Below are 22,143 nucleotides of genomic sequence, written 5' to 3'. Positions count from 1 at the left end.
GATTACCACAGTGGTTGGACTGTTTTACAGTGATGTCTTTAACCATAGTCTTATCAATTGTGAATTGGTGATTAAGACTACTATATAAGAAGATGAACAGTTTGCACATATAAATTCATTTATATAATATATGTAAATGGAATTTATCAATAAGTACTTTATGACAAAATGCCCTTTACTGCATGGTACAACTGTTCAAACAGCATTTTAAATGGTATAAAATATGCAGAATTGACATCTCTGTATGCATGTTACTTTTTTTCCACTTAGAAATCCACCTCCCTTTTTGTACATTAATTCAAAATACTAATGTTGTAATAGGAGCGGCGGGGCTGCGTCCCCAGCACCCCGGCTGCCTGGCTAGCTTATGTCCCGAAATAACAACACACAAATTGTATTCTTTTAAACACTGCTTGGCCCATTATATCTATCCTCTTTTCAGCTAACTCTTGCACCTGAACTAGCCCATTTCTAATAATCTGTGTAGCATCAGTCTTACCGGGAAAGATTCTAGCCTACATCCATCCTGGGCCGGAGCTTCATGCGTCTGCCTCAGAGAGCAAAGCTATCGTGTCTGCCCTGGAGAAGGGAGCATGGCGTCTCTGCTCCAGAGAGCAGAGCTGTCGAGTCTGAGCTCACTTCCGCTTCTTCCCAGCATTCTGTTCTGTTTACTCCATCCACCTATGTTTTAACCTATCAGGGCCAAGGCAGTTTATTTAACCAATGACCTTCCTCCATCATACTATGATTGAAATGAACAGTATCCTCTTTAGATACTTCGTCCTGTTTATCATAATATGCTTCAGTATATAATGTATAGATAAGAGAAAAAGGAAGAAGCAATATTCACCTTATACCCTAAGACTGTTCTGGCATTAAACCTTTCCGTGTAATGACACTCCTGCCTGGCAACGGCAGTTAGGTCAGGTTTTAGGTCCATATTATCTTCCCACATTAGCCTCATCCTGCTTAGGATTGGTTCCTTCTTGAAGTTCTGGACTCCAATTCATTGGGGATCATATCCCAAGAAGATAATATAAAATGCCTTTTTTTGTGTCCTATCCTTAAAAATAATTGCTAGTTTCTATCTGAACTGCATTTGCTTCTAAAAGATGTTAGGTTCTATTTGGTCATGTCCATGGAATACTGCATTATGAATGGGGGAAATGGCATGGCTAATTCACAACAAGAACCCTCATCTCAGTCAGTGAAAATGATCTCTATAGTAATGAAGTATCCGGGGATACTTGTGTATCTCCTATACCAAACTCTTATACTTGTTATTTTGCCTAGAAGAAATATGCCAGATGACCTTTTGGACAGTGAGTGGTCTCAGGTAACGTTGGGAATCTCAGAACTGCAAGGCTTTCTGAGACCTTAAGGAGTCTTTCTGAGAGTGATGATGTTGTCTTATTCCTCCATCAGCACCTTTCATTGATTTTTCTGGGTAAAAAAAAAAAACCAAATAAAACAAATAAAATGCTGACTGAGAGAAAAGACTAACAGAAGAGCAGTTATTAATGCCAAATATGGGTTATAATAACAAATATTACAGAAATGGAGAATGTAGTAGCCATGCATATTTTGTTCCTTGTTATTAGATGATATAGATATAGATATAGATATAGGTATATATGCTGTGGGACAATAGTCTTGTACCCTGTAAAGATTTGTCCATTGCATTAGTTTAATTAAATGCTGATTAGCCAGTAGCCAGGCAGGAAGTATGGGCAGGGAAACCAGAACAGGAGAATTCTGGGAAGAGGAAAGGCTCAGTCTGCAGACACAGAGGAAGCAAGATGGGAATGCCTCATTGATAAAGAGTTCCAAGCTAGGGGGCTAACACAGTAAAAATTATGGGTTAATATAAGTTATAGGAGTTAATAAGAAGCCTGAACTCATAGGCCAACGAGTTTATAATTAATGTAGACCTCTGTGTATTTCTTTGGGACTGGATGGCTGAGAGAGTGGGCAGAAAAACCTCTGTCAATTATATATATATATATATATATATATATATATATATATATATATATATACCTATAGAAATATGGTAAGTTTATAGGAAATAATGTTTTGGTGGCTCTTCTACCTTTTTATTTATTTTAATATATGTGCTTTTTCCATAACAAATAATCTCACAATGGATTTATTTCAAAATAGTATTGAGGTGAGATTATCATTTTATTAGAAGAGTAATTATTAGTAGTCAGAAATACATACTGTGAATGTTATGTAAAAACAGATGAAAATGTCTGAGGATGGCTCAGTAGGTAGAGCACTTGCTGTGTAAGCATAAGGACCTGGGTTCAAACTCTCAAAACCCGAGAAAATTGGATAACAAAATGCACAGCTGCCATGCTAGGGCTTCCAAAGAATAGAAGCTCATGGCCAGATAATCTGACATATACAACAGCAAATACCAAAGAAGCCCTGTCTCAAACATTTTTGCTCATTCTCTGGCCTCCGCACCCAGAGCAAGGCATATGTGCGTTTGCATTCAGACTCACACACACGCACACACACATGACTTTCAGGATTTTGTGTATGCTCTTTTGAAAACTTATATGGTTTTGCACGTTGCTTGTATTAAGCATAATTGCATCTTATTATTGCAAAGCAGAATAAACATGCACAAAATATGTATATATTATTAATATACTAAATTAAACAAATATTTGTTGGCTCAGTATCTAACCTTTCATTCCCCACTTTCTGATGCATGAGTTGAAGCTGTAATTTTCTTCTTTTGTCCATCAATGGATGGAGGAAAGCAAGAGTATAGGAAAAAAAATCTGTTCTCTTTTGTTGACTCACTTTGTCCTTCAGTGCTCATTTTATTTTGAGATGCAATTCTTTCCCATCTCCAGATCATATAATCCCAGAATCAGCAAACTTTATGCCGTCTAAGCATGTTAGTTTCAAACAAGCAATACATCCTTAAGATGTGGTCCCCATGTGCAGGAGCTTTTTTTTCAATCCACTCAGGGCCGAGCTTGAGCTCTGGGAACCCAGTGAGCTGAGCTACAGGACCAACCGATGATCAACTTAGAAAGAATGGTTCCCAGTCCAGAAGCTTTCTTCACAAAGCGCTTAGATTTTTTTTTTAACAACCTTGCTGCTGTCCTCTATTCAGATGGTAGAGTCCTGCTCTATGTCCTCTTTCCTTTACTTGTAGATTCTATAAACCTCTCCATTCCTTAATATTATCTGCTTCCTAGAGTTCACATCTCTCTGTGGCTTAGCAGACATTTACACTTTAAATCCTCTCTACTGGAAAACATAGCTTGATTTCTATTTTACAGTCATAATATGGCTTTTAATAGCTGTGAGAACAAGAGTCCCCATCCGCACACTCAATTCCATGTCCGCTTAATTGGGGACTAATAGAGGGAATCATGTAAATGGTACCTAAATGGTGTTTCCCATATTGTTTCCTAGGGAATGCTAGTGCTAAGATTTTCTTTTACAAAGTGAAGTTCGCAGTCATAAGGAGGTAGGAAATGGGATCTTCCCACAGCAAACTATTAGCAGCTTGGCACACATGAGGGCAATAAAGGCTGCGGGAAGTCTAGCAGAAGAGAAACCTGTTTTAATATTGACTCAGCATCTCTTCTCCAAATTATTTGACTGGGGAAACTTTTCTTTTCAAGCAGTCTCGATTACCATCCCAGGGCATACGCTGAGTGATAGCATTCCCTACAGTTCTAAACTGGAAGTTTTATACTTTGATGGAGTGATTTTTTTCAATAGCTTTTATTAGAGAAGGATCTTTAGTCCTTACATGTTTCTGTGTTTCTACTGCAAAGAGAGAGCAATGCTCATTATGATAAGATTCAGAATGAAAATGGGAAATGATATGCAAGATGTGAGATGCCAGAAGAACAATTATGGAAAATGAAACATGGCATAAGAGGGCACTGAAGAAAGGGGATTAGGAATCATGATTCATTAGACAGGGACAGGTGTGATTAAGGTTAGTGAATGAGCTATGATATAATACCTGTGCCAAGGTATGATTACCAGCTGTAGCACATTCAGAGAGTTGATTTTAAACAGTTTTTTTCATGCTCTGGGGTACCTTGGTTTATTTTTCTAATATATAAATTAAACTATAATTACAAGAGGGAATGCACCCCTCCCCTCCCTCCCTCCAATCCTCTCCTATGCACCTTTCTTTACTCGCTTTAGAATTCTTGGCATCTAGGTGTTTTTTTTTTGTAGTTGTTGTTGTTGTTATTTTTTATCTTTAAATGGAGAAAATAGCAGAATATGTTTGACATAATTAAAATGAAAACTCAATATTGCCTAGCTTAGCTGATGATGGAAACCAACTGGCTTTTAATTACTTAATATTCTCCCTAAAGGAGATATGGACCCTGTGTAATTGTTCCATTTTGTGTATATAAAATAAATAGCATATTTTTCTTTCAGTACAGAGAGATCATTGGAAGGATCTACTTCAGTTGTTCTATTCTATAAATGAAAATAGAAATAGTCCACAAGAATTTAAATATACTTGATTAAGAAACAAAACAATAAGGCCAGTCAACGGTGGCACACACCTTTAATCTCAGCACTTGGGAGGAAGAGCAAGATCTCTGTGTGTTTAAAGTCAGCTTGGTCTACAATAGCTAATGCCTGGACAGGCTCAAAAGCTACAGAAAAACCCTGTCTCAAAAAACATATATAATATATACTCACTCATAAGTGGTTTTTAGACATACAACAAAGAAAAAACAACCGACAAATCACAGCCCAGAAAAACTAGACAACAAAAAGAGATATACAACTAAGAAACAACTAAGAGAGACATACATAGATCTAGATAAGATGTAGATAACATCGGAAGTAGAAAAAGACAATATCTCCTGAGTAAATTGGAAGCATGAGGATCAGAAGAGAGGGGAAGAAGGGAGGGCAGCAGATAAAAATATATAGCTCAATTAAAAACAATGAAAAGTGCAGTATTGCTAAAAAAGAAATAAAACAATAAGTAAGTTGGATAGAGATAGCTCTTTTTATCCTTAGTAGCCATATATTTCAATTAAAATTGAAATTGTTGTAGCCTGGCGGTAGTGGTGCACCCCTTTAATCCCAGCACTCGGGAGGCAGAGGCAGGCGGATCTCTGTGAGTTTGCGGCCAACCTGGTCTACAAGAGCTAGTTCCAGGACAGGAACCCAAAAGCTACAGACAAACCCTGTCTTGAAAATTCAAAAAGAAAATTGAAATTGTTTATTTGTAGTGGGTGTTTTTCATGAAAAATGACAAGATATTATAACCAAAGTATTCTTTAGGTAGGTGGATGGGTTCTGAGATTCAGTCCGTTTGAAAAGACTGCATCGCGTGCACCCTCTTACCCCTGATTTCTCTTTCCTTAGAGTAATTTTATGTAAGAGAAACAAAGAAGGATCATCAAGAACTGGGGGAAAGAGAGAAGAGACAGCCCATCTAGATTTTACTGTTGATTATGAAGAAGCAAAAGGAAGCAGTAACTGTTTGACTATGACTCAAGGCTTCTCAGCTGCTCACTGAGCCTGGCTGTCTCATAGTGCCTGTATCTCAGAACAGGTGTTACACACACTGGGCAAGAAAAAGCCAGTTTGTGTCTCAGTACCTATGAAAACTTGTCTCTCCAACTTTATGAATCAGAACCAAAGATGCAGGCTTGTTATAATTTTATTTAGTATTATATTTAGGAAAGTGGAACATATGAGTGAGTGGTAACCATATCAGAATATACAGTCATAATACACAAAGTGACCTTCCTAAAACCTCCTGGTGTTGTAGCAAACATATTATTTTAAAGGTGAATTCAGTGGGAAGTAGGAACAGTATTGCAACAAAACTAAAGCTATGTACATATGCATACATAATTTATAAACTATGTATTATTTATATGTATATAATGCCACATTTTATTGAGGTAACAGAACACAGCAAGGTTAAAAAGAACTGCCTAACTCAATATAAGCTGTCCAATGCCACTGAAAGTTCTTGTAAAACCATAAAAGCCTCCAGCATGCTGAGTAAATGTACCAATAAATATTTAGACTAGAAACTAAGCCAAAATAAACAAATTTAAGGCAAGCTTTAGCATGTTTGAGTTTGTCTGCCTTGTGGAAAATGTTATTCAGAATGACAATTAAAAATATTGACCAATGACAATAAAGGCTGGCAAACTCACCCTGAATCTACCTTATCTGTATACATCATTATTATTAATTATTTTATTGTATAGAAAAGCCATATTTTCAGTAGCCTTCTAATTCAATTTTGAAGAGTAACATCATTGTTTTGGGCCCATACATGCTTATTCCACATTATGAATTACAGGTATTCAGCTTTCACTTCATATCTGAAAGGAGACTATCTATACAAATCTCAATAATTTGTTTTGCTGTCAGTGAGGAAAATGAGAAACTGCAGCATCCAGGTTGTCCTGGCTACAAACTATTCAACACTACTGCTCACTTCCATTGTGTCTTTGGAAAGGTAAACTATCCAGTACACAAGGTTGAATCCTGCAAATGCTACTGGGAAGAGGATTCGAGAATACTGGTCTATTTTGCTAGAGCCCCCAACAGCTGGTAAGCGTGGAGGGGGAGTGACAGGCGTTGATTGTAAGATGGGTGTTCTACTGAAGACTTTGCTGCTCTCGGAAGATGGAACGATCGGCAAAGTCAGGGAGCTGATCCTCTTCTTCAGGTGGTATTTGGAGTCAGAATACTGAGGAAGAAAAATAAAGATTGTCAACATAACAAAAAAGCAGAAGTCCCTTGTTTAGACAGCCATGACTCTCACCACTCACACATATATTAACTATGTGTGGTAAAGTATGAGCAAATTTGTAAGAGCATGTTATATTATCATTTTTCTAAGAGTTATAGCACTTACATACAAAGCTTTTACTGAATGTGTGTGTGTGTGTGTGTGTGTGTGTGTGTGTGTGTGTGTGTGTGTTTCTGGTGCTAGAGTTTAAATGCATGGCTTTGTGCATGTGGCCTATGTCTCTACCACTAAGCAATACATCAGGCCCTCAAGCAAAAACTGAAGGTGGCTACAATTTTCTTTTTCAGTTTTGAGCTGTCTGGGAATTATACTCAAGATCTCATATGTTCCAGGCAAGTATTCTACCACTGCCCTCCGTCCTACATCAGAAACAGTAGTTTGCTTCAATCTGACATCCTAAAATTGAATATGTCAACATTAAATGCCAAACATTAAAAGTATGCTTGAGCTATTGTATAGAGAATTATGCAATTAAGAAAAGTTGGTACAAATCACAAAATTATATTTAAGCCTCTATATAAAAATAGACTGTGCTTTCTTTTCCTGGCTACCTGGAACCAAATACACAGAAATAATATTAATTGCAATACTGTTTGGTCAATAGCTCAGGCATATCCCTAGCTAGGTCTTCCATATTAAATTAACCCATTTTTATTATTTTATATTTTACCACAAGGCTTGTGGTTTGTTACCTCACATTTTGCTTCTTGTGTGGCTACATGGCATCTGCCTGACTCTGCCTTCTTTCTCCCTGCATTCAGTTTAGTTTTTCCACCTAGTTATTTTCTGTCCTGTCATTGGCCAAAGTAGCTTCTTTATTGACCAATGGTAATAAAACCACATTAATCCCACATCACCTCTAAGCTAATAAATGTATATAGTTAAGTCTCTTCTCTCTGTGTCTCTCTCTTGTCTCTCTCTCTCTCGTGTGTGTGTGTGTGTGTGTGCACGCACATGCATGCTCATACATACATGTATGCATGTGTCTGGGGGGTGCATTCCATTTAAAATATGTGGACAATTACCACAAGAAAATCTTAGTTTGTTCACTGTTAACAGCCTTCTAAAAAGTTCTAGCCTAAATCTTCATATTCTCACACTTAAGACTCTGAACCAGATGAAATTTAAGAGAAGAAGAATTAGCCAATGTCCCTCAAACCAATATATATCAAAGGCCAATGCTTAAAAACTTTAAATCAAGTGGGAGAATGTTTTTATCGTGTGTGTGTGTGTGTGTGTGTGTGTGTGTGTGTGTGTGTGTGTGTGGTGTCTTTAAGCCTAGTAGTTGGACACAGAAAGCCTTCACTGTCCCAATGAACTCTCCTTGACTGGTCTCTCTTCCTTTGAAATAATCCCAAATGATTCACACACTAACCTGAATGCTGTCCCATGTTCTCTATTCCTGAGTTTCCATTCCTACTAAAACCATAAGACATGTGAGTTTTAAATGAGATATTAAGTGTATCAATAAACATTTGTGAAAGTGGAGATCAAAAAAGTGGGGGCATGCTGTTTATGATTGTACTTCTACTAAAGCTCCAATTTCATGCTGTGTCATAGCAACCCATTTTTATCTCTGTTCTAAACTATTGAGCCTAGTTCAAAGACTTTGGCTCTGTCTGATGTTAAATCCTTCCATGTTGGAATCCGGGCATGTTTCTGTTGTTTCTTGCTGTTCCCTGTCTACATATTATAACAATCCCTTTCATTGGGGCTAAGTTGTTTTACTGGCTCTTTACCTTCAAATACTTGCTTAACATTCCCCCTCAATCTTGTAAAATGGCCTTGTTTCCTCCCTGGCAACAAAAATCACTACTTAGCAGAATGGCATACTATGTTCTTCATGGGCAGACCCCTGTAGCTAATGCCAAAAACCCTGCAGCCAAGGAATGAGACAGCCACCTCTCCTGTGTTGGCTTATTCACAAGACAACAGTGGCCTGCTGGTGTGATGACATTTGGGCTACAGGAACATCAACTTAAAGAATCTTTTTGATTTAATTTGATTTTTCTCTTTATTCTCATCTTCATTGTTTGACTCACCATGGAAGTTTCTGATTCTCTTAATAACAGCTGTCATTTTAAAGAATCAAAGCCCACTATGATTTTTAGAAGCCACGGAAATATCTGTTTCTTCATAAAAATAAAAAAGTGAATCTGATTTTATATAATTACAGTGATTTCCATATGAAGATTGCCTTATCTATTTGCCTGGTACTAAGGTTGGCATTTTTACAGAATTAAATAAGTCTTTTTTATTAATTTACAAAATTAAACAAGGAAAAGAGAATGTAAAATAGGTAAAGACCTACTTTCTGATTCTTGCCATAAAAGAGTGGCATTATCTATTAAAACTAAGTAATACTGAGAACTAAATCCCTATGGTTATTAGACTGCGCTTTATACCAGAGCCACAATATTTTTATCTTCATATGTCATGCACTAGATCTTACGGGATAAAATTGGCACTGTTTCCTTAGTGTTTTATACCATGTTTCTCAGTCTCCCACTTGATTAGCTAATTTTATTTTGCACATTAAAATGTTATTAAATTATCATTTACCTGACAGCATAAAATGTCACCATTTCATTCTCAAAAAATATCCATAGATTCATAAAAGCCATTCTCCTTCCGTACATGTAAACACTAAAGTCCTTTGCCCTAGTAAAATTTCTAAGATCATGATGGAGTGGAGAAGGGCAAATCCTCAGAGACTTTCTTTCCAGACTCATCTGAACATCACATATTACCTGCCTGAAACTTGCCTTTCTTTCTATTTCAGGCAGAAGGAGGTCAGATCTGTCTCATTCATTGAGACTGAAAATATGACTGTAAAATATAATATACAATAAAATTCCTTTTCCTCCCATCATCTTTAATGACTTGGAGTAGAAAAGCTCTTTCTGAATATCTTATCATCTCCGAATTGTCAGACATTGTCCAGTGACCTTAGTTGAGAGATAACAACTATGATTGAGCACTAGTAAAATAACATTAGCCTGGGACTAGGAGCCCATTCATCACTTCTGCACCAAGCTCTGTGGAACATCTGAGGAGATGAGACAGGAGCCTAAACCCCATGTTACAATCCCACATCTTCTACTTACTTGTGATATGGCTTAGCTGCACCATCAATATCGAAGGCTCCAACTCTAACGAAGCCTCAGTTTTCATCTTCAATGTAGGTATTATTACACCTCTCCTCATGCATATTTTCTTCTTTTATATGAACTTGGACAAAATATATTCTGTGGTTGCTTACAAATATTTGCTTAGCAAATCTTAGCTCTATCTTTCCAATTATCTGCAGTATGTGTCTGCTGCTCATTCTTAGCATTTTCTTGAACTAAATTTCCTTTTTGCTGGGAATTATGTTCCCCTGTTGCCATGCATTTAAATATGATGGAAAGTTCATACATCACTGCCATCACCAATGATGATAACACCTTCACACACTTTTCTGGACTCTTTAGAGTTCCTGTAGTTTTTTGTTTTTGTTTTTTCTAGAATTAACTACTTCTATTTAGTCTCATCTTCTTTCATGCCATGATATCTTAATGAAACATGGCACATTATGTTCAAGCAAGTGTGCCTTGCCAGCAAGGTGGTAGTGGCACACACCTTTAATCCCAGCACTTAGAAGGCAATGGTAGGCGGATCTCTGGGAGTTCATGGAGCCTAATCTATAGAGTGAGTTCCAGATTAGCCAGGACTGTTAGACGGAAACCCTGTCTTATAAAACAAAAGAACAACAAAAAAGAGTGCCTATCCAGTACATGGAACATAGTACATTTTCAAAACTTAATGTTTAATCAACATATGAATAAAAATGTAAATATTTTCCAGGAATTGATGAGCACTATGAGGAAACTGACATGAATAATTTTATTTCATCATTGAAAATACCTTTAATGTCATATTAAACTCATTTTATACTTAAAAAATAAAATATAATAAAGAAATTCACTTAGACCCTTTTCAGGTGCTAGAAATTTCACTTTTAGTAGTTTTTACCCTGTGCATCCTGCCAGCATTACTCAGGGTTTCTCAGACTCTGAAATACGAACATGTTAGGTTGGGTAATATTTTCTGGATGAAGACTGTCATCCATATTATTGGTCACTATCAAGACCTCTTTTTTACGAGGTACTAATAGCATACTCACCCCAACTTGTTACACTATGTAGATACTGTCAAATGCCTACTAGGAGAATAGTTTGAGAATAGCCGTTTTAGAATCCTGCTTGTTCCCTGCCCAGCAGTGACTGGAGAGGGGGTAACGAATGGGAGATGGTGGAGGGAGGGGTGGTGTGGGGATTCTCGTAGAAGCAAATGCAATATTCTAAAGAAAATGCAGGAGCTCTGTATTTAATATTGTACACTGGATTGGCAGTTAAAAATTGGCAGCCAGAAGATAGTAGGTGCCAATTTAGGAGAAAAAAATCATTACATTTCTGAAATGAAAAGAGAGCAATTTTTGCAAACCCTTTAAGCTACAGGTTAGCGTCAGACCCCACCTGCTCTATTGTAAGGGAGCTCAGGTTGATGGTAAAATAGGCTTTTGTCAGAGTCCAGATGAGAGCTCAGCTTGGGGCTGTCAGGGTTTTGAGTGGAACACCTGTGGTTTTGAAATTTTCCTGGGCTCCCCTGCTGCTGAGTGCCGTCCTGCTCTGGGTATTTTTAGCCCACCTCTTTGTTTTAAGTAACATTATATTGCAAAGGTGCCTTAGTTAGAGCATTCAAGATCATACTCAGTTATTTGGTGGAGGGATAAGGCATTAAGGAAATAATTTATTTTAGCCTAGTATTTTAAATAAGGTGGCCAAAATATGTAATCTCTTAGAAATATTTTTATTTTTGAATTTTTATTTTATTTCTATGAGTTTCCTGCCTGCACAGGTGTCTGGGCACCATGTGCATGCTGTGCCTAATAGCTGAGGAGGTCAGAAAACAATACTGATTCCCCTGGAACTGGAATAACAGGTAGTTTATGAGCCACCATGTCAGTGCTGGGAACTGAGCCTGGATCCTCGGCAAGAGCACCTAGTACTCTTAACCAATGAGCGATCTCTCAAAGCCCCAAATACATCTCTTAATAGAAATAATCTAATCAGGTCCCATTCCTCAATGCATAAAACAATTATTTATAGAACTGGTCAATGAATTCATCAAAATAAGACAAAATTAAAAAAACAAAAACAAACAAACAAAACACTAAACAAACAGTATTTATAAACTGTGCTCAAGAACATTATGTTAATATTATGGCAAAATTAGAACTGTACTGATAATTTTTTTTAAAGTTTGTGTTGGACCAAGTATTATTGATATCATGGAGGATTCCAGAAGGTCCTCTGAGAAATCTCTGTTGGCATCCATCTGGTGCACCAGTGTCTTAAGGAATCTAGGCTGGTGTTTGAATGGTACAGACTGAAAAACTGGGTGGGGATTTGATAAACTGTGTGGCAAAATGTTAACAAATGACATTTCACCTAATCCACTGCTGTCTCCCCATAATTTATAGGATGGAACAATCATGGAGGAGGGAAACCTAGGGCTTTCTGCTTCTTAGAGTCGAGATCTTGTAATCTTAATTCAACCCTTATTTCTGGGAAGTAGCGCTGTAATTCAAAGAAATCTTAGGGAAATTTGGAACAGCAGAAGGAACTTTTGGCATTCCGTTCTTCACCTCTCTGGGTATAGTTGGCTATAGCTTGTTCAGGGCATGGCATTTACCTTCACCTTGATAGGGAAGGCAGAAAGAATAGTTTTATATTCCTCTCTGTGTCCAGGTTCCTAGCAATTATCTTAGGGCTTTTACCCTTGCCAAGATCATCTTTCTCTTTTCATCATTAAAATCACTCCTCTAAAAATGCACACTCCTCCAAAATGAGTTAGACATTTTCACACAGATATTTTCAGGCGGCCCTTTATCTCTAGCTACAGCCTTTATCACAAATGCTCATGGACTCATTTCTCCCATTGGCTCTCTCTTCTTGCTGCACAAGAGGCTCCGTTCAAGGAAAGACCTTATGATGACACCCCATATTCTGTATAAAAAACTTTACATATCCTCAAGGTAAGAAAATTTTACCAAAGTCCTTCATCAGATGGGTGAAAAAATGCATAAAGAAGCAATTAATATACAGTTACTGTATGCCCTTGCTAATGAAATTTCCGTCAATTTTATATGCAGATTTTCCATGCAGATTCACAAGAACTGTCACATCTCTTATAAGGAACACATGCCATATCGGGAAATGTGCTATTAGAAGGAACAAGTGGTGGGTATAGAGAGTGTTCATACTCAAGACCATGACAAAGAGGCCCTAGACCTTTAAAGTAAGAAGGAAGCAAGCCAATTACTGCATTTCAACTTCACCAGAGTAATCCGAAGTTTCAATGGCCAGCTCTTTAAAATAAGGTGCTGGTTATAACTGAATAGGCATTTTTAAATGTCATGGTATTTGGGAAAAAATAAACTGACCTTGCAATCATAATAAGCCATTGTATAACATAAATAGCCAATGTGCAATTTGTGTTTGTTCTTCTCAAGTCTATAAAGCCACTTGCTGAGTTTCACCATGAACAAATGAAATATAAATGTTCTACATAATCATATGTATTTATTTTTGATACCTTTAGAGTGTATATTTTTGGTTTGGTTAGTTTTGTTTTTTTATTTTTACACTTTAGCCTTTCAGAAACAAAAAAATATATCCTATTTGTTATTTTCAAATATTTTAAGTAGTGCAAGCTTCAGGAAAATAGAACTTTTCATAAGGACAAATGGAAGCTGCTATAGAAATTTTTCTGAGGGTATTTGAATGCATTTTTTAATAGGACCAACTCATCATGCTACTGTTTTAGCGTTACAGAAGACAGTTTATATATGAATACCTGGGATCTGACATTCTACCATTTAATTGCTTATACCTTTAAAATAATGGCCTAAGTTATTGATAGCTCTAAGTCTTCTCCAAAGATTTGAAATTATGCGCCCTGCCTCTTTTAGTGTATATTGTAAAAATAAAAAGGATTTGGCATTTTCCCCCAATTTAATCCAGCATTAAATTGATGAGTATATTAAAAAATAATTTCAATTGCTTTTTATTTATCCTATTTTTGATTAGTTTAACTTTCTTTCCTGTTCTATTTCTCAAACTTATACTTTACTATCTTCTCTTGAGAAAAAAAAAAACTTAGCAAGATGGAAGCTGAGTAAATGACTCAGGAAAATGACCAAGCTTTGTTCCACTTTATCTGAAAAGACTAGATGTAAGCTCCACACTGTGTATTAATTCAGCTTCCTCCTTTCCAATGACCCCCTTTTAAACAGTTTTGAATTCTGATAAATAATTCTTTAAAGATATATGCTAAATTCAAATATAAATTTTAGGTGATGTAGATTATATGTGTATGCATATAATAGAATTCATTTTTCCCAAGTAAAATATGTTTTTAAACAATTAAAACTTAACTTGCCTGAAAAATGTTTTGCATGCATGTCAGACTAAGCCTAAAGCATATTTTTGTTATAAATACTTTCCTAGTATATCTGCATTAATATATTTTCTCTCTACATATAATTATACACAGAAAATAGCACCAGGTCAAAAGAGGACTTTGGAGAATTCTGTCATCTATGTTCTAAAATTAGTTTTATCCAATAGTACATGCTCAGGTACCTTCGTTTCCTTCGGACATTGTTAGAGAGGAATGGCCTTAGACTCTAATATTGTAGACAACAGAAATTCTACAATCAATTCTTGATTTTTTTCCACCAGGTCATATATCTGGCAAACACCATGATACTTAAGAATGCCTGCTCAGCTATGGCTTCTGAGATAGGAATTTCCTATTTATAAAAGCAGGAAATTTAGAATGGACCAATAGATAGCATCTTCTCCTTTTAATCTCTTTGCATTCTTTTCTTTCATTCTTTTTTCCCAATATAGATTCATATTAGTAAATAAAAAGCTTTTACATATCTCCACTAAATGAGAGCATTACCACATTACATATGGTTTTTGGTTAGAAAATGTTCAGTAGATTTAAACAATAATGATTATTTGTTCAGAATATTTGTATTACTCAAATTTACATAATAGGATACTTCTTAGCCAAGGACTGCTCTCCGAGATTTGTATTAAAAGAAAAAATGTATGCTTGTCAATCAATTTTCTAATCTATTTTAAAAAGAGGGTAAAAACTTATTCACAAATGAGAATAAATTTGGGAAGTATGTTTATGACCCTTTAAATAGGGATATATCGTTTTTCTCTGATTCCAATAAACTTTAGAGACAAAGGCTTGCATATATCACATTTAAAGAAAGTTTATGAACATTTCTCAGTAAATAATAAGCCTTTGAACACGAGCTCACTGACACGCATGTACTTGATACACTCATGAAAATGTGATCATGGAAATCAGATATATGGGTCATACATCCATTCAGAGAGCCTATATTCACTATTTACCTTCTCCCCTGACAAAATAACGTGGTCTATAGATTTACTCACAAAGCCACTCATGCTGCAGGAGTTGTCTTATTTCCTTCAGACTCTGGGAGCCTCATTAGAACCTTTTTTTATAAAAAAAAAAAAAAAGCAAAACTTTATTTTCCCTAGTCACTATAAGGGAGCCTGTTCAAAGGAAACTTCTAAAAGCTAAGCAGAATTTTCTAGTCTCCTTTGAGAGCCTAGAGTCTGCCAGCACAAGTAAGGATGATGAAAGAATATCAAAACTTTAGAGCAAAGATCAACGGAGGCTTTTCTTCAGCTTCACCCTGGGAAGAGGGGAGCAACTCTGGTTATATAATTTATGTTCAACAAATCCTGTTTCGGACAGTTTGTATGCTGTCACTGATTGAACTCGCTTCCTCTATCTGCTGGCTAACAGTAGAAGAAGAGGGAACAATTACCACGACAATCTCAGCTTCCCGTGGTTCAGTGGCTTTTGATATAGCCACAGGGGGCGGAGCTGGAGTCTGAGCCTTCCTTTCAGCCTTCTGTGACTGGAGATTGGTGAAGTAGTTGACAGCTGCGAACTCAATGAGAGCAGAAAAGACAAAAGCAAAACACACGGCTATGAACCAATCCATGGCGGTTGCATAGGACACTTTGGGCAGGGAGTGCCGGGCACTGATGCTTAAGGTGGTCATGGTTAAAACAGTGGTGATTCCTGCAATGAGAAAAAAAGAAGAGCCGTATTTGGCATCAGGAATCCCGTAACGAGATCCAAAATAAGGGCTGGTTAGTAAGAAGACTCCCTCATTGGCCATCCCCTAGCGATTTTTTTTAAGAGGGGGAGAAGTATTTGACAGACACGGTTTCTCCATAGCTTTGGAGCCTGTCCTGGAACTCGCACTGTAGACCAGGCTGGTCTAGAACTCACAGAGCTCTGCCTGCTTCTGCTTCCCGAGTGCTGGGTGCTGGGATTAAAAAAGCGTGCACCACTGTTACTTTGGAATCTTCGAGTTAGCAACTTCACTTTATTCATCCCAGTGAAAGTGAGATATGAGTGGATTTACAGTATTAACCAATTTTCCCAGATGCATTAGGTTCTCTCTCTCTCTCTCTCTCTCTCTCTCTCTCTCTCTCTCTCTCTCTCTCTCTCTCTCTCTCTCTTTCTCTCACTGGCTTTCTCTGTGTAACATCTCTGTCTGTCTTGGAACTCAGTAAAACTGTAAAAACCAGGCCTGAAACTCACAGAGATCCTCTACCTCCCAAGTACTAGGATTAAAACATGTGCCACCACCTTCTGGTCAGGCTTCTCCTTCAGGCTGAGCACTGCTAACTGAGACACACTTTAGTTGTAGAAAAGAGCCAGAATTGCTGAAGGGACAATATTTTGCTACTTCGGCACACGACTTACAAAAAGACAAGAGTCATTTTATGTGACACATGTCTCTGTGACATATGTGACTCTGTTTCTTCCGTGTACTGAGAGAACACACAGTTGTCAATATTCACCAGTAAAGTACAGGCATTGAAGTGAAAATAGAGCGCAAAGTGTGAGGCCTACCAAAGACGGTTCTTGCTGGGACCGACTCCTTATTAATCCAGAAGGACACCTGAGAGAGAATGACCGTCATGATGCACGGAGTGTATATCTGGATCATGAAGTAGCCCATCTTCCTTTGTAAGTGGAAGTAGACTGTCATGATTACGTATTCACCTGTTGGAAGACACGCTCATTACTAGGGTTGTTGTCGACAGAAAAATGAATGCCGTGGATATAAAACTCGCAAGTGTTTAAGTTAACATGGTCTGAAAGAAATAAAGCGAGGTCATGATTTAAAAATACTACTTGATCAGATGCAAAGAGAAATATCGGTTTGTTGTTAAACCTTATGTCATTTATTCACACAAAGAAAAATCATTCCAAGACTACACAAATATTCCTATTTACCCAGGTGCAAACAATTTTGAAGCTATTACTTCAAAATAATAAATTAAGTCTGTTACATCTAATATTAAAGAGATAAAATACTAGACATTTTGAAAATATACACTGGAGTTGTATTACATGATTTTTTAAAATATTCTTACCTGTGTTAGACTTAATTGTCTCACTAGAAACTGTTTGCCCAATCAAATCATACTGGAGGAGGCTGGAGGATTCTTCTGGGACTTCTACCGAGTAAAGCGGCCCTTTTTTCCATGTGTATATGATTTCACTTTTTGGGTAAGCATCTGTATATTTTAAACAAATGACACAAAACACTAAATATAGCTGGTTAACTTTGTTTCGTTAAAAACAAACATTACCTGCATTAGCTATGGAGAAAGAAACATATTTTGTTGCTTTTTTAAACATCTCATTAACGGAAACTTCTAATATTGACAGACAGCATACTCCTGAACTCACACTGAGAGTTTCCTAAATATATTTTTTTCTTTTTCCTAGTCTTCAGCTGAGGCCAAATAAATACATATTTCTAGTGATCTATTTGACTTCCAGAAACTTTGTGTAACTTACAGCTTCCAAACTTGAGTGGGCAAGCGTGTCCATCCATAGGGAAGTTAACCAGCCTCATGGGACAATCAGCATTGATAGTAAGCCTGGAGACATTGAAATATGTACATCTGGTTACTGTGGAGGATGCATCCTCAAGGCAGCAGAAATAAATGGATAACTCACCTCATGGTGTACAGGATTGTTCCGTTCTGCATTAATCGGAAGAGCTTGTTAGGGGTGGTCATGTTGTGAGCAATTGACTTTTTCCCGTTCCTGAAAAAAGTGTCAGGCGTCCAGATCTTACTGACCATCAAGTTATTTAAGCTCAGAATCTCAGCAGGACCCCTAAACTTCAACCTCTCATCCGTCCAAGTCTGGCGGAAGAAAACATCCATTGTATACTCCTAAGAGAAAAAACAAATATTCACACAAAGTGGAGCATGTCTTGTGAAATAGTTTATTCATTATTTATATGTAATTCTAAATTTACTCAAGAAAGCATATACCAATAATTTCTTAATGAAGCGGAATAATTTGGTAGTCTATAATGATTTCTAGAATCAATGATATTGATTATACCCAGTAAAGGGTTTTTAATACTAAACAGATTGGGTGAATCCTTATTTTTCTCAGACTCACAAGGTCTGTAATATTATAAAACAGATATATGGCAAACTCCTTCGCCATCCTGAATCTGCTCAACATTTTTCCTCCATACCTACCCAGTCAGCCAACTTTTCAACCTCAATCTTTTCTCTGTAATCCTCTTAACTTGAAAGAAAAACACATGAAAATATCTATGGTTCAGGTTTCTTGCTGGATGTCCTACCTTCCCTTAAGCTAGTTTAGTGATTCTTCCAGCCTCTCATTCACCTTTACGGTCAGTTCAGAGGATAATACATCCGTGCAGTACAATCCCAACAATACAAACCTTCATTGATTAGTAAATTAAGACTGCATACCATGGATTTCTGATGTTGTTCTCAGAGAATATACAAGCAGATGAAAGCAAGATTATTTTAAACAGAAAATAGAATATTTAATGTAAATTCCACAATTTTGATTTTTAAACCATGGCTTTAAGGGATAATGTTAATTTTGAAAAGAAAATTATGAGGCTATCACAGAAGTCAACAACAAATACCTTACTACTATGTTGAAGTATTGCTAATAATTTCTTCCCACTTTATAATGCTTATTTCTATAGATAGTGATTAAATTTTATAAACAAATTTCCATACAGAATATATCTATACAATCACAAGCCATGCAACATAAAGATTCTAATACACAAAAGTACTCTAAGAAGAGACACATGGACAAAATGAAAGTAAAGTAAACCCAGACTAGAGTGATGCAGTTCCAAGTGTTTATAATTGTTTTTGGAAACTAAGCAGAACTTGAAGGAAAAAAAATGCTAAAATAACAAGTATCCAGTACTGACTCTCCTTTTTCAAGTCTTATGATTTTATTTCTTGATAAGATCTCTTGCCCACTCTTTGCCCCTCATCTGTATCTTCCTTCTTTTCTCCCCTTTTCTCTTCCTCCCCCATTCTTTTTTCCATCCTCCCTTTTGTCCTGTCTATCTAGTTCCCCTTTCCTTTGCTTTTTATTCATGTTTCTTTATTCTTTTCATATCAGTTCTAAAGTAAGACAAGAAGTCACCAGCAACTTTTATACATAATTACAATTTTCCCAAGAAAAGATAATGGCATCCTTCTTTGAAGACATTTATGACAGTTTCTGTTTTGCTGCTTGTATTTTAGCTTTGTGAGAATAAATACCATTTGAAAACCAGGAAGGTATATGATACACTTTGTTCAAAAGACAACTCCGGGCTTTCCTTGCCACTTTCCATAAATACCCTCTTACGAATCCTACAGCCATCTGTACCTGGAACAGAGTTTCCAGAACTCCCACTGATGCATCCGCAATGGACAAGGTGGAAAGCATGAACCTGTCCAAGTGACTCTCTCACTGTTTGGATAAAATGCACTGGTGATGGTACATAACAAATGATATTTGTACCTCGGCATCTTCATTTTCAGTCTACTCTTACATGGCAAGAAGTTTTAAAATAACAAGAGTGATTTTGCTAGGACCAAATGGAGAAACTCTTCTCTTTGTAGGACTAGTCATTGTATAATAAGTGAATGGAAGAGAGACTATAATATAAAAAACTAACTCATCTTCAAGAGTCCAAGCAGAGTCAATCATTTGCTCTAGCTTGTTTGCCTTCCCAATGGAAATGCGCACCGTGTGTGCTGAGATGAATGACAATACCTATAATCATTAGTCTTAAGTTGGAGCTCTCCTTCCTAAATATGAGTACCCAATGTACTTACCATCTCCACATCTGACACAGGCCCAAAGCTGGTCACATAGATGTCTGTTTTGACTTCTGTGACAGCACCTACCAAAAGTCAAGAAGGTTGGGGCTATTAACATGTGTGCTGTTACTAGACTTTAGTGACTCCACACAACCTTTCACATATCTGAAAGTGAAAGTTAAAGGACAGCCTTCAGTTTTTAAACTTTGAAAATCTACAATTATTTTAAAGTCATTTCATTCACATTAGGAAAGTCTTAAGGGATGGAAGATGTCAAAATCAGTGTGCCCTATTAATAGTTAATACTGCTACTAATGATGATAAAAAAATCGGTGTTGATTGCTCTCAAAGGACAAATAACCAGAAAAGTAGCACACCTGGAAAAACTCTTTCTACTTTTCCATAACCCTGTGAGTCAATGAGGTCCACACACACAAATACCTCTGTTTAGGACAGTGAGGATTATAGCATTCAAATAGCTTACATAAGGTCACTGACTGAGGAAGGAGTGAGAAAGGGATAGTAATCCACACATGAACTCTTCGTACCCTCCCTCTACCATTGCCTTCCTTCTGAATCCTCTGGGTCTCAGAAGGGTTACAAAAGTGGAATGGAATGAAAGTTCAAGCAATGCAGTCTCTTACCTCCAAATCCTGGTCGCAGGCGGTTGTCATAGCCTTCCAGCAAGTTGTCAAGAATCCGGCTGACATTTTCCGAGTAGAAATTGCCTTCATCTTCAAGTTGGGCTTTTGCGTTTTCTAGCCTGATGGTGGAGAGTCAAAAGTTCTCACACTTGGCCTCAGAGAAAATCCATTGTTTCATGCGTGCTAGTTTACCCCATCCTAGATACCAGACACACCACTCCTGTTCACTTTCACTGTGCACTTTAAAATTCACCTAGTGCATATATGCTCTCCCTTTCCTCTAAGATAAAGTGGAGGAAAATCAGAAAAAATTCTTACCATAGAATAATGGACAGCCAGGGGAGAAACACCACCATTCTAAGGCTCCCTGAGATGCCAGGTAATTGTCTTCCTGCTTCCTCCTCCCCTCAGCCAGCTTTCCTGTGACAATCAACTGGAGAAATCTTCCAGACCCTTCATATCCCTCATCCCGGTCTATGTCCAGCAATCCAGTAGATTAAAGGGTTGCCAGGAAATTGTTAGTAACTCCTTTTATTCTTTTTTCTTATTTTTGCCTTTTCAGATGGAGTAGGGTCGTTTGTGGTCTTAGATTAAGTCCTGCAGATATCCAGCCTCCTCGGACTGGTTCAGTTGAGAAATGGGGAGTCAGAACAATGACAATAATTAACTAAGGCATTAGGGGAGATTAAAAGGAAGAAATTCATTGCTAGTTTTGGCATGAAATTAGCAGAGCCTGTGCGGAAATCTGGAAAGCAGTGGCATCTTGCTGATTGAGATTATGTTCCAATGGGCTCAGCATTTATTATTTCTATGGTTCACAGAAGGATTCCTACATAGCTCTGAGAGAAAATTCAAATAGTAGGGCATTTCCTGGATTCTCTTTTTGATTTTCTTTGACTCTGCTGATTATAGACATCCCTGTTCTAAAAAATTGTCCCATGGGTAACCAATTAATAGTGAGAGAACTCCTTTTGCTATTTTAATAGTTAAAAACAAAAAGAACAAAAAACAAACAGTGACAACAAAACCTATCCAAAATTTACAAATTGTAATAGATTAAGCATTCACAGCTATGTCACTGATCCATCTGATCTTTAGAGGATGATGCAAGGCCAAGTCACCTTTAAAATGCTCAAGTTCTGGAACTGTATGGATTCAAATAAATATATAAGTGAGTATGTATGTGTAATGAGGATCACACTTCATACATTCACAAGACTATATATGTTAGTATCTCTATGTGGTAAATATCTCCTTTCATATACTCAGATGGCTATTTATGTTAGTGTCTACATATGGTGAAGTTCACCCAAATACTTTCAGGTATGTGTGACTGTCTACATGAAATGAAATCTCTCCTTAATTCACGCCTCTAAGAATTGGGCCAAGAAGATGTATGAGCAGCTTAAAA

At 37.0% G+C, this 22,143-nt stretch overlaps 1 protein-coding gene across 1 annotated transcript; it reads right to left on the bottom strand.

Moving 5' to 3' along the window:
• Positions 1 to 4,550: 4,550 nt before the first annotated feature.
• On the bottom strand, positions 4,551 to 21,479 carry Gabra6 (gamma-aminobutyric acid type A receptor subunit alpha6). The gene is made up of 9 exons (XM_075941303.1): positions 21,051 to 21,479; positions 20,733 to 20,851; positions 20,104 to 20,171; positions 17,942 to 18,162; positions 17,780 to 17,862; positions 17,350 to 17,493; positions 16,823 to 16,975; positions 15,720 to 15,979; positions 4,551 to 6,730 (listed from the first exon to the last, which is right to left on the bottom strand). The coding sequence occupies exons 1-9, from the start codon at positions 21,086 to 21,088 to the stop codon at positions 6,455 to 6,457; spliced, it is 1,362 nt and encodes a 453-aa protein (XP_075797418.1). The 5' UTR covers positions 21,089 to 21,479; the 3' UTR covers positions 4,551 to 6,454.
• Between the last annotated feature and the right edge of the window lie 664 nt (positions 21,480 to 22,143).

This window comes from Microtus pennsylvanicus, chromosome 11 (genome assembly GCF_037038515.1).
Source record: "Microtus pennsylvanicus isolate mMicPen1 chromosome 11, mMicPen1.hap1, whole genome shotgun sequence".
Classification (NCBI taxonomy): Eukaryota; Metazoa; Chordata; class Mammalia; order Rodentia; family Cricetidae; genus Microtus; species Microtus pennsylvanicus.
This window is presented reverse-complemented; position numbering and strand designations above follow the sequence as displayed.